This window comes from Pituophis catenifer, unplaced genomic scaffold (genome assembly GCF_029215685.1).
Source record: "Pituophis catenifer annectens isolate HBS135680 unplaced genomic scaffold, rPitCat1.0.hap2 SCAF_2, whole genome shotgun sequence".
NCBI lineage: Eukaryota > Metazoa > Chordata > Lepidosauria > Squamata > Colubridae > Pituophis > Pituophis catenifer.
This window is the reverse complement of record NW_027256882.1, coordinates 262,850,707-262,878,132: the sequence shown is the minus strand read 5'-3', so window position 1 is coordinate 262,878,132 and position 27,426 is coordinate 262,850,707. Positions and strand designations below refer to the sequence as shown.

Genomic DNA, 27,426 nt, shown 5'->3' with positions numbered 1-27,426 from the left:
GAAGGATACTGCAACATCTCCATTCCCACCCCACTCTGGGGCCAGCCAGAGGGGGTATTTGCCGGTTCTCTGAACTACTCAAAATTTCCGCTACCGGTTCTCCGGAACCTGTTAGAACCTGCTGGATTTCACCCCTGGTTACATTAATATAGTATAAGGCTTATTCACCCTTTATCTGGTCAATAGATTATTAAAAAATTGAAAAATAGACCTGCAATTGTCATATGGATTTCAGCTGGACTAAACTGCTGAGTGTGAATCTATTATAAGACTGGAGTTGTACAAGTTACACTTTGCTTATGTGCATTCATGCTTTGTTGTGTAGACCACAAATGGCTAGTTCATGCAGTAAACACACTAAAGCAATGCCAAATAATTAAATTATAATTCAGTGTGATGCATAAAGCAGGTCTATTTTTCAATCTGTTGTGTTAAATGTAAACTGTTATTGTAAAAGACCAAATAATAATAACTGGAGACTATTTTGTCTTGTAGAGCCTATTATAACTTCAAGGAATATATTGTGAAGGAATTGTACAGCAGCTGTCTAAATTAAGTCAGAGACACTAACACAAACTTGTAGTTTTAACTACAAGTAGTAAACCCACACTTTACATGGACAGCAACCAATCATAGTGTAGATTACCTCGTGCATGAGCCAGCACACTTCATTCAATCAACTATAACTATTGTACTGTATTGTATTGTATTGTGTCCATTGTACACTTTACTGTTCCAGCTACTAAATTTAATATCCTAACAATCTTCCTGTTAGAAAAACTTCTAAAAAGAACATTTGAGATGTCTTCACTTTAATAGGAAACAAATGTGATAGCAAGAAAGAGTATGTTGGTATTGTTCCTTAGACCAATTCCAGCTTCCTCTGACCTGGTGCCCATCCCAGATGATGGATACTTAATTGGTTGGAAGTTATAATTTCAAGATACTTGGAATACATCAAGAAGGGACAGACAGACTTTATATTCACTGAATGCACAACAGATGTCTGCAAGTTGGGGTTCCTTAATATTTACAGAAGGAGCCTGGATAGCTCTGCGGACAAGACACTGTAATTTAACACCAGCTGTCTGCAATTAAAGTAAGTTCGAATCTTGCCAGGCTCAAGGTTGACTCAGCCTTCTATCCTTTCTAAGGTAGGTAAATTGAGGACCTAGTTTGTGGGGGCAATAAGCTGACTTTGTATAAAATATACAAAAGTATGAAGGCTATTGCTTAACGCAGTATAAGCCGCCCTGAGTCTCTGGAGAAGGGCGGCATATAAATCAAATTAAAAAAAAAAAAAGCCATTTCCACATACTGTGTTTTTATTTTTTTCCAGTCCAACAAAATGTTAGAAGGTGATTTAAAAAGGGCCTAGAACTCTGTCCATGCATTATCTGGATAATTCACTGAAAACATTGCAGAAAATGACCACATTTTTGGTGAGACAGAAGAACCTGACAAAACAAAGTTGGAGTTGACTTGGTTGGAGTACTTACAGTGCATCTGTATGGCCAGTGACTCCAAATGTTGCTGACTCCTCCTTTCCAAATCCTCCTTCTTTCCATCAGACACAGCCTATGACACCTGCTCTGCAATATCCCCCAAACACAAACAGGTTGCAACACTTATGTACCCATGCTGATTACAGGTAGTCCTTGACTTATCACCATAATAGAGCCCAACATTTCCATTGCTAAGCAAGCAGGCGTTAAGTGAGTGTTACCCCATTTTTACAACCTTTTTGGCAGAGTTGTTAGGCAAATCATGTCATTAAGCAAATCTGGCTTCCCCCATTGACTCTGCATGTCAGAAGCCAGCTGGGAAGAATATAAATGGTGATTGCATGACTCAGGGATGATGAAACTGTCATAAATACATGGCACTTGCCAAGTGCCTGAATTATGATCACGTGGCCATGGGAATGCTGTGAAAACTGTTCATGTCATCTTTTCAGTGCGGTTATGCAGTAGTGGGTTTCAATTTAGTTTGCGACTGGTTCGCTCGGGCGCGTGTGTGTGTGTGCACTCGTGCATGCATGCAATGCTTCTGCACATGTGCAGAAACATCCAGGTGGGTGGGCGGAACCTCCCTCTGCCGCCACCAGTTTGCCCGATCCAGGGCGAACTGGTAGCAACCTACCACTGCAGTTATGACTTCAAACAATCATTAAACAAGTAGTTGTAAATTGAAGACTACCTGTAATCCCCAAGAAGATGCACACAGACACACACACTGATTGATGTGTGCGTATGTGTGTGTGTATCTTCTTGGGGATTACACACACACTCATGCATGCTTACATTAATATATATGTGTGTGAGTGTGTGTGTATTTGTATGTGTACGTGTATGGATATGTGTACTTTTTTGAAAGTGGGCATCAGAATTTTATTTTTAAATGTGTGCCATTGTGTTCGCAGAAAAAAGTGACAATAAAGGTTATCTTATCTTATTATTACATAGAATTAAATGCAGACACTGCCCTGACTATTGCTGATAACAAAATTGGAAAGAATTTCCAAAGCCATGATACGCATGTTACTCTGCATTGAATTTTGGAAAGAAATTAGTTAATAGTCTCAGGATTGTGTTTACCTGATAGCAGAATAACTCAAAACTATGTAGTATTTGGTCTGGCAAGATAAGCCACCGCAACAACGACCAAGCTAAAAGATGAGCTGGATATGGCTCCAGCCTATGAAGAAAAAAAGGAAATCCAGAAAATAAGCCCCTCCTCCAGGATTCCAACGGAAGACCCCATTGGTCAGCAGTTTGAATGGCGTGGCTGCCCCTATTCCAAGGCTCAGCCTGTGGAATACCTCGTTGTCCCTTGACCCAGAGCGGAACTCTTATCAAGGGCTTAGGTGAGGCCTGCTGGCTTGCCTTGCTTTGTTTTGCCCGGGACTCTGCGCCTAGAAGGGGCCATTCATAGTACGATTCGAAACGGCCAGATGGATTTCTGTCTTTCCTTTCAGGCAATAAGATTAATAAAGTCCAACGTGATTTTCGGTTGCTGCTTATCCCAACGCTCGCTTTGACAGGCCGTTGATTTCAATGGGAAAAGGAACTGAGGTGGTGGGGGAGGGGAAATGCTGCCTCGCGGGCTACGGGGAGAACAGCGCCCTTTGCGGGGAGGGGCTGAGAGACACATTTTGCTTCTCCTCTCGGGCCTTCCAAAGGCGGCTGCAGGCGTCTCCGCTGACGGCGGGGGCTTCCTTCCAGGAACCGCTCCGAAACTTTGCTGGACAGAAGGGAGCGCCACATAGCGCCCCGCCTAGCCACGCTCTGGGCCTCCGCCGACGGCCTTTCCTTTCTCGCGGGAAGGGTCGGGAGGCGCCTTTGCCCGAGAGGGGCAGCTGGTTGCGCTCCCCCTGCTGCCTGGGTAGAGGCTGTGGTCACTGTCTCTCCCTCTCAGTCCCAGCTCCGGGGCCTGCGCGCTGCGGCCTGCTCCGAGGATCCTCGGGCCTTTGGAGAGACTGACGGCCCCTCTGCCAGGGCCCGGCAACCGGCTGGGCGGGAGAGCGACTGGGCCGGGCCGGGCCGGGCCGGGTGGCGGCGCGCTGGTTCTTCGTCTTCTCCGCCCCAGGCTCATTACCAGCCCTTAATGAGACCCCTTTACTCCGTGACGTGCAACCGCTCCATCTCATTAAGGAAATCGCTCTTCAATGCTGATTATTTTATTTGCAGCCATAATTATATTTCTTTCGGCTAAATCACGGTTTAATCGAGCCCACATGGAGGGCAGCAGCGCTAATTACGGCGGGAGATGCGGTGGCGGTAGCTCGCCTCTTGGACTGCTCGGCTGAAGCAGAAGGCGACCGAGGCGGGGCCCGTCCAGGATGCCCAGGCGCTTCTCGCCACGGGGCGGGGGGCGAAGCCGGAGAAGAAGCGGTCGGGAAGAGGAGCGGGGGGGGGAAGGGGGCCTGAAGCACAACAACTTATTACTTCTAATTCCCCAACTGTCACCAAATCACCTGCACGAAACAAGAATCTAATTTGTTAAGCTGGCATTTCTGCAGATGGAAGATCGATTTTCTCTTTAGATTTCTCTAATTGAGTGAATATAGACGCCCCGAATTAGCCGCATTTGGGGGCTGGAGGGAAAGGAGAAGAGGAATGGAGGTGGGTGCGAAGGGAGAGAATAAAAGAACCGGGTGGCCGGGGAGAGTCAACAAAAATCATCCTGGCAAAATAAGGCATCGCCACCTCCCGACCTGCCCCCGCTCCCCCCAGTAATAAAGGAGGGCTCGAAGGCCCCTCGATTGAGTGACAATCATATTTGTGGCACTAACTGGGTTTTAAAAGAAAAGGTTAGGACGGCTGGCGAATGCTAACCAAGCGGCAAAGGGGAAGAGAGAGAGAGGGCTGATCGCTGAAATTGCTTACAGAATTACATTTGTTTTTCTTGTGATTTTATTAAAAGTCACTCCTCATCTCCAGAATGCGTGAAAATATCTACTTTCCACTCAGATACACCGCATTAACTTGTTGGAGGCGAATTTGTTTGTTTGTCTATTTTATTTCTTTGGCTAGATAAGATTGATGCAGTCTTATTAGCGCTATATCTAGTTATAGAAAGAGATAAGGATGAGATGTTTTCTTTTTATTCCAATTACGAGGCTTGTCACCTAACTGAATAACTGATATATGATTATTTATCCTGAGCAAATAGAAATCAGAAAAGCGGCCCAACTTAACACATACAAACAAAAATATGTATGTTTCTTATTATAGTCAACCCCGGTAATTGGCCAGATTAACAGGGTGGCGTTGAAGACAGAAAGAAGGGAAACTTAAACGCTCGCTGTCAAGCTGCAGATAAATATTTTTGCCGCAGTCGCGTCTGATCGCCGATTTAGTAGTGGGGAGGGGGGCATTTTAGAAATACAAGCGAGGGTGATTTGTTGTTCTGCTCAGGTTGGGCTATTGCCAAAAATTGAGAGTCCTGGATAAACTTCGCAATACCTGTTTGGCCAAAGTTGTTTGGCTTTCAAGTTATATGTGTGTGTGTGTGTGTGTTTGTGTGTATGCACAGACACGCAATCGGTTGAATTAAGCGAAATAGCATGTTTCTTTCAAGTGGGCCTACTGAGAAGAAGGAAGCCGCTAATCATACTAATGCAAATAAAATACGAACACCACCACTAATAAAAGTAGGGTTTGGAATTGTCTGATTTGGTTTGTGCTAGAACATTGGGTTTTTTTTTGAGATGAAAGCTGTCTCTTAGTTTAGCAGCTTGCTCTCCCCCCCCCCCCAGGAAACCGATTGATGAGAAATTAATTGAAACGAGCCGGGCTCAAACACACCCTGGCGCACATAACTGGCGCCACGCCTCAGATTCTGCAAGCTGCGCTCTCTTTCTGCCTGCCTGGTCTATTTAGAAAGATACGTTTGCGGCATAAGAATCGGGGGGGGGGGAGGGAAGGGGGAGAAAGGAAAGGAGCCGGGCGGGGGCCGCGATCTCGCTCTCCTTTTGGGTGGGCGTCCTCCTCCATTGGAGCTTTTCTCTTTGTGGCCGTTTCAACTCTGGGCACAGTGGTGAAAAAATACATCCCAGTTAGATCCTTCGATTGAACCGAAATGCGAACCGAGCCGGAGTTTTCAAGCCAACCAGTGATCTGAGAAGCGGCTTGCTGAAATCCCTTTTCCTCTCCGTCCCCCTTTCCTTCTACCGTCTGATCCTTCAGAACAGACCAGGACCACCAGCTGCCTGCCCGCCTCGGTTCGTCGGCGGCTCTCCAGTCCAGGGAGGGCAGGAGGCGCAAAGAGCTGAAGGAGTGGCGCGACAGGCCTTCCGACCCGGGGTCTCTTACTATCGCCGCGGCAGCCTGTTCCACTCACGTGGCCGCGCCCCTCCTGCCTTCCTTTTCTAAAAGTGGGCCTGTAATTTACAAGGAATTAAAATTGATTCTTTTCATCAAGCACAGAAAATAGGAAAATGTGAGATCGTTAATTATTGAGGGAGGCGCTTTCTCATTAGAGGCACCGCTGTTACAATTCAGCATTTAAATAACTGCAAAGTGAGAATAATAATTATTGTAAGAATTCACATTTCAGCCTTTAAAAGACGCACTGATTTTTTTTTTCAGTGATTTCGTCCCCTTCCAGGGAAAACACAAAAGATGACACTTGTCTTCCAAAAACCAAAAAAGAGAGGTCCAAAACCGGCTACTCGGGCTGGGATTTTTTCCCAATAGAATCTAGATATAGCGCGGAAATAGAATTCTGCAAATCTGTGCCCTTTATGCCTGTCTTTGAATCAAAGTAACAATGGACTGGGTTTTAATAATATTAGCAATAATATAAAATAAGGCAAAATAAAATAAAAGTTTTAAAAAAGGGATCCACTCCTTCTGAGCACGGAACATTTATAAACTGTACAGATTCTGCACACCAGGATTGCCACGAAGATGACAACATCACGCTCTTCGAAGTTTCAGAACACACATTTCTATTTGCCATTTCTGTTTCTCCGGCCCCCAACCCTCTGTGCCCCAGGTGGCGCGAGACTTGCCAAATCAGGACCCCGGTCGGTCCCTGTGATGCCGTTTGGTCCCCCTGAAGAAATCGGGAAGGGAGCGAGGAAAAACCAGGGGTGGTGGCGAGGTTAGAATTTCCCTGCACGGAGCCCTTTGGCAGGCACTCTGGTACGAAATTCAATCTCTATTTTTTATGAGAAGTAAACCGTCTAAATAAATTTTATTAGGGGCAACCAATATATTTTTCTAGTCGCTCCCTTTGTTCCAGCCCTACGTGTGTGTAACAATCTAAAACCTATTTATGGTGGGAAAACTTGCCGGATCCGTCATAGAAAACCCGTTTACTTTGCGGAGAAAGTGATTTTCCCAAGCACGCCCTTGTCATGGTGGAGATTTGGGGACCAGAGCGCTAAGCCGAGCCTTGTTAGGGACTTCACTTTGCCTGATCAGGTGGGAAATACCTTCCATTATCCACGGAATGGCCTGACTGGCACTTTTCTGGCTGCGGAGGGGCGGGAGTGGGGGGTGGATAAAGCGAGGGGCGATGGAAAGGAAAGCGGGGGGGGGATGACGAGGGGCGGCCCGCGAGAGGCTTCTGTAAGTGCACCTCGGCTTCAACTCTGGCAGCATCAAATCTTCCTTCCCAAATCTTTGGATCGCAAAGCCGGAGAGGACCGCAGGGGGAGGAGGAACCAGGGCGAGCCCAACTCTGGCAACCCAAGCTGCCCTTTCGCCTTCTCCGCCTTAGAGCCCCTTCGTTCCTTCCCTTCCTTTTCTCTTTTCGCCTCCTTTTTTTTTCCCCTTTTCCCAACCCCTCGCCCCCGCGCTTTCAACTCTCGGAAGGAATGATTTAGTTTGTTTATCCTGCTATAAAAATCAAGAGCAATAGAAAAGTCATAAAAAGCAACGCGCCATCCATCACGCCGCAGCCTTGTTTTCCCGCGGCTCCTAAGCGAGATGGATCAGCCGCGGGCTTCGGCCCCCTTGTTAGCGCGCGGAGGGGCCTGCCCATTAACGATCACGCTTTTTATTTATCGACCTGGCAGCGGCCGAGCCCAGGATCAGTGGAGGGAGCCGAAGCGGGGGCTGGGGGGAGAGCAGCGTAGGAATACCCCGGAAGTTGGGATCGGGCCCCTAACTGAGAGGGAGGGGGGGTTGGGATCGGGTACAGAGAGCCGCCCTCCAAGGTGGGACGTGAGAAAAGAAGGTATGCGGGAAGCGAGTCGGCGGAACTCAGGGACACTTGCTTTCTCTCGGCTTCGGGCGATTTGCCTTCAGGAGAGAAGGAAGGCCCGCAGTCAGTCTTTGCCCCCACAGGCTTAGTCCTACTCCCTTAAGAGAAGGAGGAGGGGGCTCTCGGTATAGAGGAAAGCGACCATCGCAGCCGTCTTGAGCCGCGGCTCCCGGTCTCAAACCGCGCCCGCAGGCTGGCGCCCCTGTGCAGCATCCTGAGCCGAGAAGCCAGGCGCTTAGCGACCGGCGCATCCTTTGTCTCCCCCTCGAGGGCCAGGCAGAACCAACCTGCCCAAGACCCCCCCCCTTCACCCTTTCAACGACTGCCCGCTGCGCCCGGTTTGTGGGAGACACTTGGGCGGCGAAATGCCGCTGCCACCTCCCTCCCACAGAATCTTTTTTTGGCCTTTGGAGTCTTCAGCCCATAGGCTACGGGGTGAATCTCGCGGCCTCGCTCTCCCCGCCCCCCCCTTCCTTCCTTTTTCTTTGGGTGCAAGCTTTCTTTGCACTAAATGAATAATCTTAATTGCATCACTTTCGAATTAAAAATCAATGTTAATCAAGCTAGAAGTAGGAAATATCAGTTTTCATTGTGCCTGGCCTAGTTGGCATTTCCCTCCTTTTGAGAGTAAGGGGGAGATTAAAAAAATCAAATAACTTTAAAAGGCCATTCTGTTCTGCTACAAATACAATTGAAACGGATTGTTTAGAAGCGGATCAGAAACGGTACAGAATTTTGCACTTAATTTCCTCCGTTATCTTTTACAATAAGGACCTCTTGCCTTGACAGCCAAGTCTAAACAGTAGTAAATTAGTACAAATTTATACTGATTTTACTCTAATAATCGTAATAAAAGCTTATAGATTTGGCACTAATTACATAAATGCCTAATGATCTTGAAAATTACTCTGGTTAGAAATATATTACTAATCTAAACTTTGTTGTTGGCTGGCTTTGAAAAATCAGAACATTAGAAATGGTTCGCTTCCCTTGTGCAAAGCACTTAAAATTGTTGGGATAGTTTAACATATTCAAGAAGAAAATAATGTTTTCGATTTATTTTTTTTAAAACTTTATTTACTGCCTTCAATTGAGTTTGGAGAAGATGAACTTAGAAACTTTCACACCCGCCAAATGGGCCGATGCCGACCGGCATTTCTGGCGCTAGTTTTCTAAGCCAAACCGACAGCTGGAATTACATCTTGTTTTTAAATATACAAATATTTAATTCAAGGGGACTAAGATCATAGGAGGAGGGAGAGCGAAGAGGCATCCCGATTGGAGTATAAATTTCATCAGGGTTACACTCCACTTTGTTCCAATCATCCCAGACTGTAGCTTTACCAAGTTTGAAGTGGTCGGATTAGAGACCCTTTAAATAAAGACATCCAGCAAGTCATCCCTCTCTGCAGTTGTGTGGGACCTCTTGGCCCCTCTTTCCCCCGGGCCAAAAAAGGTGGGAGAAGTGCCCACCAGAGGGCTCAAGGCCTCCCTGCGATGAGGAGGAGGCCAGGCACCCCTCCAGCCATTGGCGTTTCCCCCCCAAAATGCCCCTTTTATTGCCTTGGCTTTGTCAGTCATTTCCAATTAATTTGATCAGGAGGTCAGAAGAAGAAGAAGAGGACGACGAGGACAAGGAGGAGGCGGGCGGGTTGTGGGGGAAGATTGTCCCTAATGCAGTCAATCAGTCGGGGGACCGAATTGGAAAGGGGGCTTTAAAAGCCCAGCCCGCGCGGCGTTCGGCTGGCGCGGCAGCGGCGGGTGCCGTGGCTGCGGGCGGGTGGAGCGGGGACTCTCTGGGTGCTGACATTTGCAGGCTGCCCTCCTGATTGGTCCCTTCGCTGAGCTGCTCACGGGTTCACTGAAGTGTTAAGCACCTCCCCGTCTCTCTAAAGGACATTATAATGCAAGAGACCCCCTTTTTAACCACACACCGAATTTTCTTTCATTTAGGCGATCTATATATAAATATATATCCATAAGCTGTGCGGAGGACCTAGATCTATTTTAACTTGCCCCCCTTTTTTTCTCATAAAAAAAATCAACAACCAACCGCTAAAATTTGGGGGGGAACAGCTTTCGCCCTGGAGCGGTGCGCGATGCTCTCACACGCCGACCTCCTGGACGCCCGGCTCGGTGAGTTGCCCCCAAGCTTTTTCCCCCCTTTTCCCCTGCTCCCTCTCCTCATCGCCAGCAGCCCAGGAAGAAACCGAGAGCAGGAAATTGACAATTTGTGCCTGATTTTACCTTAATGCGATCTAAATGGGCTAATTTCTTTAAAAGTAATTGTACTGTATTAAAGTTTAATTTGATTTAACATCGCCTCTTTAAAAAAAAAAAACAACAACTATGGAATATGTAGATCTAAAAGCGCAATTGGGGGCCATTTCGCTTGGAGTTTTGCCCCCTCTTCCTCCTCCTCCTCTTCTTCCTCCTCCTGGTCTTCGCCTTGGTTGTTTTCTTTCTTTCTTTCTTTTTTATTTATTTTGTTTCCCTTAAGTTCTTGTTAAAGAATTGAAGACATAGACTGATTTATAATTTCAGACATTTGTTGGGGTTTGGATAAATGGCTGTTGAGCCAAAGGAACTTACTTCTCGCTCGGGCGGGAAAGGGGCGGCCAGGGCCCCCATGCCGGGGCTCCTATTTAAGCGGGATGGTACTCGAGTTCCTTCCAAGTTGGCGGCTCCCTTCCTCCGGCGTGCCCGGGGCAGGATCCCGGCTCCGGCGCTCGGGGAAGGCTGCCGCCTTGCCCGCCTTTAGTGGATCCGACGCTGAAGCGGGGTGGGCCGCTGCTTTGCCTCCGCAGGAATGAAAGACGCCGCCGAGCTGTTGGGCCACCGGGAGGCCGTGAAGTGCCGCTTGGGCGTCGGAGGCTCGGAGCCCGGAGGCCACCCGGGGGACCTGGCGCCCAACTCGGACGCGGTGGAAGGGGCCACGTTGCTACCCGGAGAGGACATCACCACGGTGGGTTCGACGCCGAGCGCGCTGGCCGTGAGCGCCAAAGACCCCGACAAGCAGCCCGGGCCGCCGCAGAACCCCAGCCAGGCCGGACCGCAGCAGGGCCAGCAAAAGCAGAAACGGCACCGGACGCGCTTTACCCCGGCTCAGCTCAACGAGCTGGAGCGCAGCTTCGCCAAGACCCACTACCCGGACATCTTCATGCGCGAGGAGCTGGCTCTGCGCATCGGCCTCACCGAGTCGCGAGTCCAGGTATGCGGCTGAGCCACGGCAAGCCGGCCCTCTGCCTCCTTGCTTTCCTTCGGCCTCGGCAAGGGCCGGAGCAGCGCTTCCCCCTCCCCACCCACCCCCGGGAGCCCAGGGCCCTGCCAGGCCAAGGCTGGTCCTCCTCCTTAGGTCCCGGCCCGAGCAGTCAGGCGCAGAACAGGGAGAGTCAGAAAGGCGAGCCAAGCAAACGCTACAGCCATCCCGATTCCCTAACCCCGGGATAGAAAAGCTTTCAGGTTGCCGTGGCCCTTCTAAAGTTTGCCTGAAATGAAAGGATAAAAAGGCATCACGGGGCAAAGGCTTTTGCTTTCAAGAGGTGAAGACGAGTAATAATAATAATAATAATAATAATAATAATAATAATAATAATAATAATAATAATAATAATAATAATAATAATAATTTCGCCCGATTTGCTCCCAGCGCAAGGTTGAGCGGCATCCTAGATTTCTAGCAATGCTTTTATTTTGAACCTGCAAATTTAGTTGCTGCACTGCAACGCTAGGAAATTGGTTTCTGGTGCAACAGACTCCTTACTTAATTTAACTGCCACCAATTTCAGGGGGACAGATCTCCGAATAAAATCTTTGTGAAAGAAAGCTTAGAGGTTTTTATTCGTTCAGAGAATCTCTAGATCGACTCAAACTTTTTATTTGTGAACGTGATAAATATATTTGAGAAAAGATAATATATTTGTAAAACGTTGATTAAATTTGGTACATAGAAATAAATTTGGATTCACTTTAGTTCATCAAGTAGATATTATTATTTTAATTGTTCTAATTCTGATATCAAAATGATTTGAACTGGATTTGTGAGTCATTTTAAAGCAACTGCGCTGTCCTTAGTCCTGAACTTTTCTTTCCCTGATTATTTCGACCTTAGATTACACTACTTAAATATTTTGAAATCTAGTTTTACTTAGAGTCTAAAAAAATTCCATCGAAAGTTCGTGTTTTAATCTTACTAAATGTAGTTGGATCCAATAGAAATTGTCTTGGCTTGGCATTAAAAGGACAAAGAGAATTAAAAATCTGCTAATTTATTTCCAAACAAATTTTGATACAATTGGAGTATTGTCTGACTTTGCAGAGCAGATCTAATTAATTCATTGGCAACTGGAGAATGCCAGGGGAAATTCAATGGCATTTTTAAACTTGCATTTAGAAATCCTTAAGAGTTTAAAATATGTCTTTTCTGGATTGTTATCACCCATCTCTTTATTTTAAACACTTCCAGAAAAATAATAAACATACTTAAAAGGGAGATATCTGAAAATTAGGCCTATATTGTACAAAAATAAAAAGTGTCCAATGGCATGTTTTAATGAATAAAACTTAAGACATTTTTAAAAAGAAAATATTTTTCACAAGTAATAAGATTTAGTTAGAATACAACAGATATTACTATGAATTATATCTCAAGATTTCAGCTAAAATAAGAGGATCATTTAGTTGGTGACAAAATTAAAGAAAACAAGGTCATGTAAATTTCATTGGATTTTGGCAAAGGTTAATCAAAGCAGTTTTATTACCAGAAACTTGATTTTTTAAAAAAGCCAAAATGCAATATATTAAGGAAATGGTGGTTATTCATGTATTCTTCCTTCAACCAATACATTCCACAGAATGTTATTATTTATATGCCACTACAAATGTTTAATAAAAAAGGCAAATACACAGATTTTAAACTAAATGATTTTAGTTTTATTCTCATGAACTGAAAATGTACATTGACTTTGATTTACAATCATGTGGTAATATCCATGCCCTTAAAACCTCTTACCCTGGCTCTTTGCAACTATCTAAATTATTAGTTTAAAAATACAATTAAAATGTAGATTTTTTTAAAAAATTGAAAATATATAATTGCCTTTCTCTAGTTACATCTTACCTAAAGCCAATTTCCATAGACTTCAAGACTTTCTTATAAGCAAGCACAATTACATCAATTGGATTTATCTCTCAGTGAATTGCAAGCTAGAAAAAAATATCTTAATAACCGCTACATAATCCTACAGTCTTCTAATGGCTTCAGGCAGCTGAATAGAAACAGTTTAATCGAGTGGCAATTTAAATATTCTTTACAATAATGTTCTGCAGTTTAAAAAGTAATCAAATCAACATAACCTTCTTAATTAACACTTCAGAATGATTAACACTATGTAAGCTTGTGCAAAAAATAAATTATGGGAAATGTATTTACTTCCCAGTTCATTGTATTCTTGCTACTTGATGAAATGGAAGAGTAATGGCTGAGTTTATGGTCTCATACCACCTTTTCGGTGCGTGGGGACTCTACACATATCCAAAATGCTTCACACGCCCGCTTTTACTGCAGCAGCCTTGAATGTACCCTTACATGCAAGAATAAATTATATCTTTTCTATTTTCTGGTCTACATTTTAAAAAGCTATTCCTGCTTGTCAAGGCAGAAGCTTATTCTCCTTTATGTTACTGCTGTACTATTCCCCCATCTCCCCCCCCCCATCTTCTCAGACTGGGTGTAATAGTAATAAAACCATTCTTTTTATAGCATGCCATTATTAGAAACCAATTTCAGAATTATTTATAACCCAGAATGGCTTATTAAGCAGCAATGTGAGAATCATGCAAATGACAGCGATCCAATGCAATATAATAAGCATAATCATTAGTCTCTCGTGCTGATTAATTAACTTTCAATATTTTATTTACATAAAAAGCAAATCAGTGAAATAACTTCTGCTCAGCCCAAGCTTGCCTTTCAATATTTTACACCAACCTAAAAATAATGTGCAAGGATTCCATTGACCGTGTCCCTCTGCGCTGCCCATGTCACCTGCCACATCTTAATAGGGGACAAGCTGAGAGTATTTTCTAGTTTTCTAATGGAATGAGAAATTGCATTTTCTTCCTCTCCCAGCAACTATTAAAGCGTAATGAATTCGGCCTAGAGTTCACGGCTGGCTGATCGAAATGAACCTCAGATCTGAGCTTTAATGCAGCTCTCCAGATTTCCTACCAAATCTTCCCATTAATCATCTGATGGATTCCAGTGAGATCTTCATAAGGCTTTGGGAGAAGATAGAGAGGGGAATAAAAAGAGGAAGGAAGGAAGGAAGGAAGGAAGGAAGGAAGGAAGGAAGGAAGGAAGGAAGGAAGGAAGGAAGATAATATTCCCTTGACTACTTCTCCCGTTTATAGCTGGGGGATTAACAGGGCTATGTATCTCTAAATACATTTACAGTGTGTCTATATTACTGTAACTGCAGATTATCATGAAAATAGAGTTTCAAATTGCAAACTCCATTAGACCCTTAATACCATATTAATATCATTGGCTGATGCAGAAGCTGAGAGATAATTGTTGGTATGCCAATCTCAAGGCAAAGTTGCCCAAATGCCTCTGGCTAATATATTTCCAGAGCCAAGCTGTCAAGTGTGCTTTTTCCAAGTATCCTTCTGGTTCTTGCTCCTGTTTAATCTGTCATGCACTGGTTTCCAAGTGGATACATCCACATTTTCAAAAGCATATGCACTGTTGCTCTGAAATGAGGTGATCCAGACTTGATGGAAATTCTTTTACAACCCCAGTAAACCATGACACATAAAATGATTTTGTGGCCACCATTTAACTAACCCTAAAAGGTAATTGAACAAAATTCTTTCCCCTCTGCTCCACATCTTCCCCTCCCTTCTATTCAATTATTATTCTTATAACATTTAGACACTTAACAGCTGTTCTTTCTTGCTAATGGGCCCAAGCACGTTTCCCAGTCTAAATAAAAGGGATTGGAAAAATATGTCTCTTCTTGGGGCCCATACACCCCCAAAGTCAAGGCTCAGAAAGTGTCCTGGAGATTGTTTGAACAATGGTATTGTTGAAAAAAGCAAAGAGCAATCTCATTTTCAAACAAGGTGGAAATTGTGGACAAATCTGTAGTCCATATTACTCTGAAATTAACAAATGTGCTCCCTAAGGAGTTATGGTATTCTTAATACATGAACACAAAGATTAAAGATCTGTTAAAAGCGTTTAACAGAGTTAAAAGATTTGGAGAAAAAAAATGATAGAAACTAATCAGGAAACAACTAGTTTCTCCTTATCTGAATAGTATCTTTATTATCTTTTAAACAAGTGGATTTTTTAAAATATATTTTTACCCTACCTTTATAACTCAAGATGGCAAACATACATAATACTCTTTCCTCCTCCTATTTTTCTCATGTCAACAACCCTGTGAGGCAGATTGGGCTGAGAAAGTGTTTGGCCCAAAGTCACCTAGCTGACTTTCATACCTAAAAAACTGGACTAGAACTCAAGTCTTCTGGTTTCCAGATCAACATTACCACTACACCAAACTGGCTCTATGCTTGAGAATGCAAAACGAAACAAAATACTTACACCACTTGCCAGTTGACATCACCCAGGCTGATTAAAAACAAACCATATTCGCATAAAGCAAGAACAGACAATAGGAAAAGCCAAGCCAATTGGCTAAACAATAAAACAACAATAAAAGTTTAGCCTGGTTAAACTTTAGCTGGAGGAAGAGGACTGAAGGGCCAGCAACACATTCTTTTCAAACAGTAATTCATGAGCAGGCCCCTTCACTTAAAACAAATGACAGTTTTATAGATAAATATTGTATTTGAGATATGAACTGAAACAAAGTATACAAAGCCTAAATAGAAAATAGAGAAAGCTAACTGAAGGACACAGGTCTATATGTGAATTAAATGGAGTTTGTTTAGCATTATATTTAGAGCTAAGTGTGACAATCCTATTATACTTATTGTCATGCTTAAAATCATAGTGGTTGTTAGTTTTGAAGAGAAATTACACATGTAATTTCCAAAAGCTTTTAAATAAGTACTTACTTTTAGGAGTGGATTTTTAAAGGGTTCTTGAATTAAAAGGTTAAATGGAAGTGAAAAAATAAGCATAGGTAAGGTCAATAGTAGATGAAACTAATGAAAGCTTGGTTAACTAAAGCATCAGTGTGAATGCCTAAAACAAAATTCTGTACACATGCCAGCGCAGCTCCCTTGAGGTAACATTTTAGTAAGTAATCTTGCAGCATTTGAGTTTAATCCCCAATTTCAAAATGAATACTGAACTGTTTTCATTGAAATATCTAGATAATTGCTTAACTTTACTGAAATTTAGCTGAAGAAAATTTAAATTGCACACCTATTATACCTAAGCAATGGCTTTTCATTTCCAGTGTGGAAAATATGGTTATTTTAGATGATTAGAAAATATGAGACCCAATATAAAATAATTATGTCCATTCTCATTATAAATACATTTGGAATTTCTGGGAAAAAATGGGGAACTATTGGACAATTAGTCTAGGGTACCTCTTTCTTTTAAAACCAAATGCAATATTTGAACTGCTGTATAATTTATTAGATCTTGGTGGAACTCATTGTATACTGTTACACTGAGCCCTGAGACATCTTTTATTTTCAAAGGCATTATTTTAATTCTTGGGTCAGAGGAGGATGCATTGAACCATATAGTGTAATCTTCTTTGGGTTATGAATAAAAAAGTCACATACATGAATATATTTGGAAAAAAATAGACTGAATCATACTGGATAAACATTTATCTGGTCTGGATTCTTCTTAAAACATTTTAACTGGTGGGGTTTATGATGAGTTTACTCCAATAATCTGAACTGGTGGCAGTTACCATACTAGTATTAGGCATACCACTGATTTAGAAGAACCAGTAAGTATTCAAATGGTACTTACTTGCACCAAATATCAACATACAGTGGGTCTCAGTAAGTTGCTGCTTTAGGATATTTGTATGCAACATGACACTCTGTGTGTTACTGAATCCAAGGCTGAACTTAACGATTTAGCAATAATGGTTGTTTGTATGACTTCCATCCTTAAGACTGAGAATTAAGGATATAAAGTCCAACACAGAAACAGATAAAATGAAGGCTGCCATGTATTTTTCAACCTTCCTTTTGCTGTGGTTTGGAATGTAAATCTCCACATCTTTAATATTATACCATTTCAGTATTAGTGTGTGTGTGTGAGTGAGAGAGAGAGAGAGAGAGGGAGAGACAAAAGATTTATCAGGAATGTGCTACTAATTCTTGAACATATAGCAATAATGGAAAGGTAGAAGTACTATTTGGATATATTTGTTGATTAATAGAAGTCAGTGTCAAACGTATCAAAATAAGGAGTACTATATAAATTTAGACTTCCCTCTCCTTTCTTTTAAAATATAAAAATGCAGCCCAAATTACCATGACTCCCTCAATCATGTTGCATTATAGCTATAGTCTAATCTAATGTGATGATGTATCTGCTTTGATTATACTGTTTGGCTATTGTGTATTTCTGATAAGTTGGTCAAATAATAGCTTCAGTGGAATGAAGTACAATACTCAGCAATGAAGTAAAGTACTTATCAATAAACTATAATCTTGCACCAGGTAGTTTAATCTGAATTCTAAAACTTCATTAGATTTAAATGCAAGGATTTTATTATTCAGCAATGTGGAGATAAATACAATTATACTTATTTAAAAGTATTTATTTTTAAATCAGTGCTAGTAACATGCTGGGGCAGAAAATAACAATTGGATGTTAATGGAATGTTATAGCCGATAAGCAATTTAAATCCCACCCTACATTTTAGTTTCTTTTTTTTTTTTTCTATTTGCCCACTACCGGTAGCATCCCCTGAATGTAACAAAGTTCTCAATATTTAAGCAGATAAAAGTAACAACTACAGTACAGCAAAATTATCCTGACAAAAATAACCTAAATGTTTATTAAATGCAATGTATATTATTAGTAAGGTAATGGTGATGCTTGAGACAAATACTGTATTTCATTACAGAACAGAAATTAAGCATTGTATATTTACAATACAAGTTCAGTTTTGTTCTGTCCCTCGGACCATCTGTGTTTCGAACTGGCAGATGCCCCTTATTTAAAAGGAGATTCTTCCTTTTTCTACCAAAATCCCAATGGAAATATAATAGCCGCCCTTCACTATATATTCCTTTGTTTGTTAATTGAGTAACCATTCCCTGCTTCAGACGAAGTAGGAGAAAGCTCGCTTTCGCACAGAGGTTTCCACAGGGTAGCCCTCCTCTGGGTCTTCGGGGTTTCCTCGGCCGCTCAGGCCTTCCCGGGGACCGGGTGGCCTTGCGGGGATGGGGGTGGGGGCACGCCCTTGCGGCTTCGCCCGATGACAGCGCAGTCCTCCGTCGGTCTAACCCGGCCTTCTTTTCTCTTTCATGGGCCCTCTCTTCTCCTTTCCTTCTCCGGCGGCGACGGCTGATCCGAGCAGGTCTGGTTCCAGAACCGACGGGCCAAGTGGAAGAAGCGCAAGAAGACCACCAACGTGTTCCGCGCCCCCGGCACGCTGCTGCCCACGCCCGGCCTGCCCCAGTTCCCTTCCGCCGCCGCCGCCGCCGCGGCAGCCATGGGCGACAGCTTGTGTTCTTTCCACGCCAACGACACGCGTTGGGCCGCGGCCGCCATGCCGGGGGTGTCGCAGCTGCCCCTGCCGCCGGCCCTGGGCAGGCAGCAGGCCATGGCGCAGTCCCTGTCGCAGTGCAGCCTGGCGGCGGGCCCCCCACCCAACTCCATGGGCTTGTCCAACAGCCTGGCGGGCTCCAACGGCGCCGGCCTGCAGTCGCACCTCTACCAGCCCGCTTTCCCTGGCATGGTGCCCGCTTCCCTGCCAGGCCCCAGCAACGTGACGGGCTCGCCGCAGCTCTGCAGCTCCCCGGACAGCAGCGACGTGTGGCGGGGCACGAGCATCGCCTCCCTCCGCCGGAAAGCGCTGGAGCACACAGTCTCCATGAGTTTCACCTAATGGCGCCCCCGCCTTCCCAGCCAGCAGCCTCTCCCAGCCGCGCCTCCCGTTTTCCCGCCTTTTTCTTCACCTCCGTCCGGCCTCCCTGCTCTGACCCGAGCGGATCGCCTCGTTCCCGCCATTTTTTCCCCACCTTTTTAACCTAAAAGAGGAGGGGGAACCACTCACTTACCAGGGAGCCGACTCAGGATCTGAAACCAATGGGCTAGTTTTGTGAGGGAGAGAAAGACGCAAGTAAGGGCGCGCACACACACACACACACACGCGATCTCCGGTGAGCAACCCGGGCAAGTTCGAGTTGCAAAGGCGGAGACGGAGCCAACGCGTGTCTTAATTAAGATTTAAGAAATTCCTATCCTAAGGACTCAGCGGACCTCGTTTAAGTTCTGTCGAAGTTGCTCCCCGACCTACTCCTCACCCAGATCCACAGGAAAACGATAGATATATGTGCGTGCGTGCGTATGTATAAAGTATATATGTATACACACACACATGTACGTGTACATGTATACACACGTATGCATGTGTGTGCGTGTGGGTGTATACATACATGCATACAAAAACAATAGCCACGTTTTTTGCAGGGGTTTTGATAGCAGGTTTTTGAACGGGCGGCCGAGCTCGACCTTCGGGCGGGCGCGGTGGCGGCGGTGGGAACAGTGGCGATGACGTGAATCGTCCAGGGAAAACAGCCCATTTGATAACCCTTTTTAAGCGACGGGAGTCGAATTCAAATGATTTTTTTTTTTTAAAGGCGGCACAGAAACCTCCGCCCCTTCTTTTCCCGTCCTTCCCATTTTTGATGGGCTATTTAATTTCTAGGGCGATCCCGTTTCAGCTTTGGCGCCCCTCATTTTTTTCGCTTTGTTTCGGCCGCAGCCCCGCGCCCTCTCGGAACAGCGGGCGAGCGACGCCTGGCTGGCGTGGACCCGAGAGACCTCCAATCTGGCGAAGACTTTGTACAGATACAGCAAGCCGCTATTTCTCCCCCCTTTTCTGCATGTGCTGGTCCAAATCCAGAGAACAGAAGCTGTTTCGAAGAATGAACCCACGGTGAAATAGGATGTTTTGTGTAGATAAAGCATTCTTGTTACATACTGGTCGATTTGTGATATGTTTTAAAAAAAAATACTGTCTGTGCTTATTTATTATGGAATTTTGGGTTTCTTAATAAATGTTTGAGCCTATTACAAACCTATGATTTGACTTTTCCCAGCGAGTTGGCACCACATTAATGTAAATGGATAAATAAACTCATTTGCTAAGCGCCTAGTGGGAACCACGGTTGTGAGATAAGAGGTATTTTAAAACGAGTGAGCAAATAATTCATCCCCCCCCCAGTTTGAAATGGGGAGAATTGTCACATGTTTTGGGAATAGTTGGCTGATTTTCCAGTGAAGCTACAGCATTCCTTAATTACAATTTCAATAAACCGCTTGATCTCTTTGTGTCAAATGACTTAGTATAAGAAGCAAGGTTCTAATGGAAATAGCAGCAGCAAGAAGTATCTGAATCTAAAACAAGCACTTGCTTGCTTGATGCACATATAAGGGTTACAATAAAAATGGCAAATACCCAAGTTCCTTTGTTCTGGTGGTGAACCATTTGCAACAAATAATATTTTTCTTGGTAAGTTCTGAGCAAAACATTTGATCAGACCAAGCTACCATAGAGGACACAAGGCATTCAATAGGAAAAAACCCTCTTCAGATTTCTTAAAAATAATATTGCTTGTGTATATTTCATGTGGATTACGAACTCTGAACGACAGAGAGAAAAACAGAAGCTACCTTTTGTGACTATATTGGTAGTAAAAGGCAAATATTAAGATGGTAGGCTTAAATAATGCCCCATTTTTTTAAATCTTAAATTGAGTAAAGATTGGAGGGAGGGTGAAATGAAATTGAATGTACTCGGTGAAAACAGAAGGTATATTTGCCATTCATCTTTTTCCTGGCTCTGGAATTAGTGCCTGTTCTGGTTGCTGAGACTTGCTGCCACGGCAGAAGATGCTCACTTCCCTTCCTTGCGCTTTTGCAAAGTTGGTCTCAGAAAGGCCAAGTGAGGTTGCCAGGCATCAGGCAGAAAAGGACTCTGTCCTATTAATGGGATGCGCTCACTTCGTTTATGTCTGCACATCAATTACACATTTCTTAATTACACACTGGAGGATGCCATGTCCGGGAGCCTTTCACAGGAGGGCATTGCTGGCTCCCAGCAAGCATCACCCAGGATACACACACACACATAGAGTAATAATTTTGCTCCCCCCCTCAATATTTTAAGGAATTTTTAATTTCAAAATGATAACTGTTTATGATTAAATAATGCCTCTGAAAAAGACGTCTAATTAATGTGAGCTTTATGATACAGCATTTAAACAGCCAACACAAAGGCTGAAAATGTTTCAACATAAGCAATCATTCAAAAAATAAGTTCTAAAGACTCCCTATGCTTCAAGCAAAAATATTACCCTTATGGTACTCCTGATGACCCACTATTGCTTTGGAAAATGGCTACAGTACTCTTGAAATTTTAATATGCTGTTTGTTAAACTGGGAACAGCATCTTTATCCAAACAATGAGTTTAATGTTTTAATTATTTTAAACATGCAGCATCAGAGGAAATTTGGTCTTGAGTATACATTTAGAAGAATGGTTCTGTTTTGTTTTTTTATTTTAAAATCACTTTTGTGTTCTCTTGGGCCAGGATTCATTTACTGGTGTACTCTAATCTCTGTATTTTTCTATACTTCAGCTAGGAATCTCTGATGGATTCTAAATAATAGTGTATATTTAAATATTAACCTTGAACACAATAGTGGTTTTGAAACATAATAAAGAGTTCTTATTTAACCAGGGCCCCGTTTGGTATTTCCCTATAAAGAGGCATCTTTCTAGCCTGCCTTTTGTCTCTTAATTTAGATCATGGTATCCTTATCGTGTGCTTTTATTCCATTTTTGTGTCTTTTACCTACTTTTAATGTATTTTTTTAAAATAAAAGAATCTCCCTCTTCTTCGGATCTTGTTTGTGTGGTGTTCTTGGATTAAAAAGGTCCTAATTTTGAGCAGTTCTATTAACTCCATTTGGCACATAGAAAATCTAGTTTATGACAATTAAAATGGCTATGAGGGCAGACTTAGGGTTCGTCTATTCAACGCTTTAGCATTGCTTCAAAAGCAACATCACCCCTTGATCTCACACCACTTATCCTGATAGGCAGCTGAGCCGGGTTTTTTCCAGTTCAGTTGTGAAGCAAGTAAAATTGGAACACTTCTGTATTTTTCTTCCCTTGCAACTGTTAACCTGCTATAACATTTTAGTATTCTCACATTATGCTTCAGATCAGTTTTGCCTAATGACCTGTTTGTTTGTTATTTTATTGTTTTTTTTTTCCAGCCTTCTACCACAAAAGCAAACACAGTGGCAAGCTTTGGGGGTTCCCTATAGGTCAACAGGAGGGACTGCTGGCTGGTTCATCATGAGTTCTCACACTGGCATGGGTGAAGACAATTGTGGGTCATTATAAGATGAATTCAGAAGATTTGAGGAGTGACAATGGTGACTGTGTGGAAATGTCCATAGTTAGGAAACTGCAGCAATGTCTAAAATTAAACTAGGAGATCCCAAGCAAATTCTAACTTCTAACTGAAAGTACCTGCTAAGGCCTAAGGCAAGTAACTGTTCTTTCGCTTTGTGAGTTTCCTAATGAGGCACAAGAAAACCTTGAATTATTCAACAAAGAGCTGTCTCCAGACATGGTTCTTTGACTAGGGTTCTTACATAATGTATCTTTTAAATGAATGTATTATTTTCATGTAGAAAATGCTTATGTGCATAATTACAATATTAATGACGAGCACCCAAAAATGTAGCATACAAAATAACTCTTCGGTCCTCACATCCCAATTTGCAATATGGAGGTAATGATATATCTAATGTTATTAAATAATATTGATATAGCATTTTGAGTGCCTTTTTTGCAAAGTCAGAATAACCCAACTGCCAAGCTAGCTAGGTTACAAGCATTGTTAAACTATAGGAAGAATTAGCAATACTCCTAAGAGAATTCCACTGAAATCAGTAGTGATATTGGTATTTTAGTAGAGCCAGTTCAGTGTAATGGTTCAGGCACCAGGCTAGAAACCAGGATACCCTGAGTTCTAGTCTTGCTTTAGGTACAAAGTCAGCTGGGTGGCCCTTGGACCAGTCACTCAGCTCTAGGAAGGAGGCAATGAAAAATCACCTATGAAAAACCTTGCCACAAAAACTGCAGGGACTTGTCGAGACAATCTCCAGGAGTCAAGATTGACTGGAAGGCTCTTATTTATTTATTAATGATAGTAACATGACAGAAAAGCAGTAAACATACACTATAATATGCACAATAATCACCAATGTCCATAGCATTCCTGGGCTCCCTGGCTGGTGCTAAATGGGTGACAACTATCAGATGCAGCCAAACTGCCTCTTGGGTTTCATGGCCATGATAAAGTATATACCTCAAAAGTATTTAAATAAATAAATGAAATCACTATATAGTATTTAAGATGGAAAAGTATATTAAAATTGACCAGCTGGTATAAAGCAGTCTTCCTCAATCTGGTCCCTCACAGAAATGTTGAGATTAGAATTTCAGAACTCCTAACTTGCCTGATTGATAGCCTTCATGGCTGAGTATTTCGGCTGTTGTACAGTAGTCCAAAAACATTTGAAGGATAGCAGATGGGGAAAGGGCTCTTTCAAAGTCTGGTGCTTTAATATACCTAAGTATTTAATCTCACTAATGTCTGTTCTGGATACATGAACATGGACTGCAGTGTTCCTCATGTTAATTTAAAAATGCATTTAAATATCATGACACATGTCTGTACATTCAGATAAAATAGGATTGAAATAATTGTTACACTTGTCTGAATAAAACTGACTATATATCAATTCCTACACATTCCAAAGAACTGAACCAATGGCAACTATGTCCTGATGATATAGTTGTAATGTTAACACAACATAATCATGTCAATATGGGAACAGTATGGTTTTGTTTATCCATTTGAAATTGTGGATAACAGGATCATTTCACTTTTAGGAGATCTGTACATATCTGCCAGTTTCTACTTTCCAAAAAGTAGCAAAGGTTGTTTACAAGTATGTTAATTTTAATATGATATAACTTTAAGTGCAACAGGTTTATGATGTAGCTATGCAACAAAACAGTGTTTTCAAAAGCTTTTAAAAACTCCCAACCACATGCTTTAAGACGGTAGGGTGAAATGAGCACTTAAATTGGAGTGAGGTGAAAATTCTGAGCCAAAAGTAGAACTCCTTTCACTAATGGAAAATTCTGAAGCGTTGTAAAAACATTTTCACTTAATTATCATCCTTCCCAAATATCCATCATATTATCAAGAGTTTAATGAAAAATGTTGTGCTGATTCTGAATGAAGTTTCTTGATTTCATGCAGGCATTTGTTTCCATGGCAATAGATGTTTGCCTTAGATAAAGGCTTGGAAATTAGTGGAACCAGATGATCTGGGGTCCTATAGGGGAAATACTTGCTTCTGTCTATCATAGGAAAAATGATGCACTTAAATCAGGAATGCGGGGGGAAATGGAGTGCAATGTATTGGTGATTTTTATTGTGCAAAGTGCCTTACAAACTCTACTTCATACACATCCACATCCACAACAACATTTTACATATCGGACTCATTAATTTATGATTGAGGTAGATCATGGCTTGCTCAGGCCCTTTAGTTAATAGCCAGAAACTTTCATGCTTAATTTTAACATGACTTTTTTGTTATTAATAAGCCTACACAATTAATAAGTATTCTGTACTACTAAATAGGAGCCGAGAGTCACATGATTCTGAAAAGCTATTTTGTTCAAGGCTACCACATTCAGAAAGTCAGAATATTTATAGTTGAGGATTAAACTGTGGGGTCCTTTAGAAGACCCCCCTCCCCGCCCATGTGATAATTCATTTTCCCTTAATTTTGCACATTTTGTGATGCCTTTACTTTTGATATGTTAAGCTGTACTCTTCTGAGTTCTGAAGGATGAAAATATTTCAAATACATAAATGTAGGCATCTTCATGCTGGAATTAGCAAAAAGCATATAGGCTTACTGTATATTATCATAGGCTAATTTCATCCATAGGTTTCCGTGCATTTACATGCAGTAGCAAGACACAATTGATCATATCTTTCCATAATTTGAGGATGGTATAATATACATGGATGCAGCAAAGAACTAATATTTAACATTGTCAGATGAAAATATCTGTAGACCTGTTTCACATTTTGCAGTACCAAAGAGGTCCTAAAATTACTGATACAAAGCACATTTGGAGAGTATTTGACTGTAAATCAATTATCCCTTTAAAACTATTAATCAGAGTATTCTTACACCAATCAAATCAATATAATAAATAAATAGACAATCCCTCCTATATTAAGTCAACAGCGGTCAACCTTCGGATGCTTGGAAGATGGCTTCAGGGGCTGACAATAATATATGGTGAATGAGGTTTTGTCACATATTTGGAAAAGGACAATTTTTGACCTGAATTTTGGTAGCCTTTTTAGGACTACAGTTTTAATGAATATCCATAGTACTACAGTACTGTTCCAGTAGTAGACATCAGAGAAGCTAGTGTATTTATAGAGTCCTACAGCTTCAGATTGTCTACTCCTATATTATGCACCGGGTTTTGATGTGAAGAGCCTTCCTTAGCTTGTTTTCCAAAGAGTTAAGCAAAAGTGACCTCTCTGGATTCTTATGAGAACAAAGAAGGCAAAGTTTTTAATATAGCTCTCCTCCCATACAACTAAACATATGCAATGATGAATGGTCACACTTGGGATGTTCTTGCATGATTCAGATCATATATCCAGTCAATTTAATGATTGCTGATGTGCAAATACGAAAATAAATGCAGATAGAAATGCTTCTGTATCAGCACTGCACTGGCCTACATGTCACACTCCCTTGTTGGGCTGTAATAAAAGACTGCAGTGCATTGCCTATTAAGAGTGCTTTAAGAAGTAACTTCACAATACAAAGCAAATACATATATTCATCCCCCACACAAAATAAATTTATATTTAGACCCTTCCCTCATCTTCCAGCATAAGTGTGTTTTACTGTTTGACTGGGGTTACATTTACTCAACCCATTTGCTTGCCTTAGCTCCACTGACAATGTTAATCCAATTCAGGTATTAGTGAGTAGATATCGATTTATTTTCATGCCAGCATGCCTCCAAATACATTTGCGCTCTTTTAAATATTGCTTCACCCCGAATACCTACAGATGGTTACATAACTAAGCAAACACTGTTATTTATGTTTAGTGCTACATCGCTTTCTTTCTTACTTACTTTCTTCTCCTACACTTCTTTCTCATGAGAATGAAAAATATTTTCTCTTTTCTGTAGATCTGGGAGAGTTGCATTAAAAATCATTGACCCATTTACCTTCTCCTGCTTTCTGTTTGACAAACGATAATCCAAAGGATCTAACTAAGGTGGCAAAGCAATGAAGGATTATACTGGAATATTTCTTGTCATTGCTTCCTCCTTGATAGTTCTATAAGAGGCTTTAGTGGATAATGACTTCAGGTTGCAGAAACTTTGGAAAAGAGACACTATGGAATAGATTTTGCTACTTTAGTATCACTGGCAATAAATCTGGCCACTAACACACACCCCACACCCAAAATGAAAGAATGCAAAAAAGTATTAATTGGTGTTGTGCACCTTAAATCTTCATGTTCAGAATAAAAACCTCAAATCATTAAAATGTTTCTTGCAGCAATGGAAGGATGGTAGTTAACCTGTCAGATGAAACTGTATAACCTTTTCCTGCTCCTTTTCATGACAAAGATAATCTCAGCTGAGAACATTTATGTGAAAAAATAGAACTACAGCATGGAGAGATGCTTGGATCATTAATCCAGGCATCGACTTCCTACAGAGTTCTTTGATTAGTCCGATTCAATCGGGGGATGTTTCAGAGTAGTTATTTCCTTCATTTCTCACTATTGTTAGGTTCACCAAGTTCAGACTAAACTGAGGTAGAAGCAATGTTTATTAGTAATTTAGTAATACAGATTCTCCTAATAAAGCAGCATACATATCTTCTCTAAAAAACTGCAGCCCTTCCTTCTTATATCCTTGTACAAGATACAGCCATATTCAGAAGACATGGGTAATTAGACATCTATTTGGCATATTATATTATATTTTGAATATATTACATTGCAGGATTGCTGTATTTTATTTGGTACCAACATAGATAACATCCTTGTGTATCAGACATTTTTTTTAAAAAATATTCCTTTTAATTATTTTAAGAACAGAAGATAAAAGGCATAATATACACAGACATTATGATAAATGAATGGTTCTATTAATTTAAATAGGGTGAGTTTCAGGTGAGTTGTGCTTGTAAAAATATTTCATTTTGCTTCACATGTTAAAGAAATATTATATTTAGTGGCTAAAATTCATGCGCTAAGCAGTTGATATATACTGAGAATATTACGGTACTAGATTTCAATCCTACGTATTTTCTCACAACTGAATAACAGTTTGATCCTACCAGAGACCTCAAAACACCATCTAAGCTAAGGCT

At 41.9% G+C, this 27,426-nt stretch overlaps 1 protein-coding gene across 1 annotated transcript; it reads left to right on the top strand.

Annotated features, from left to right (window-relative positions):
• Positions 1 to 9,815: 9,815 nt before the first annotated feature.
• OTP (orthopedia homeobox) lies at positions 9,816 to 18,782 on the top strand. Its single transcript, XM_070935834.1, has 3 exons — positions 9,816 to 9,852; positions 10,524 to 10,927; positions 18,252 to 18,782. Exons 1-3 carry the CDS (start codon positions 9,816 to 9,818, stop codon positions 18,780 to 18,782), a joined length of 972 nt encoding a protein of 323 aa, XP_070791935.1.
• The last annotated feature ends 8,644 nt before the right edge of the window (positions 18,783 to 27,426 follow it).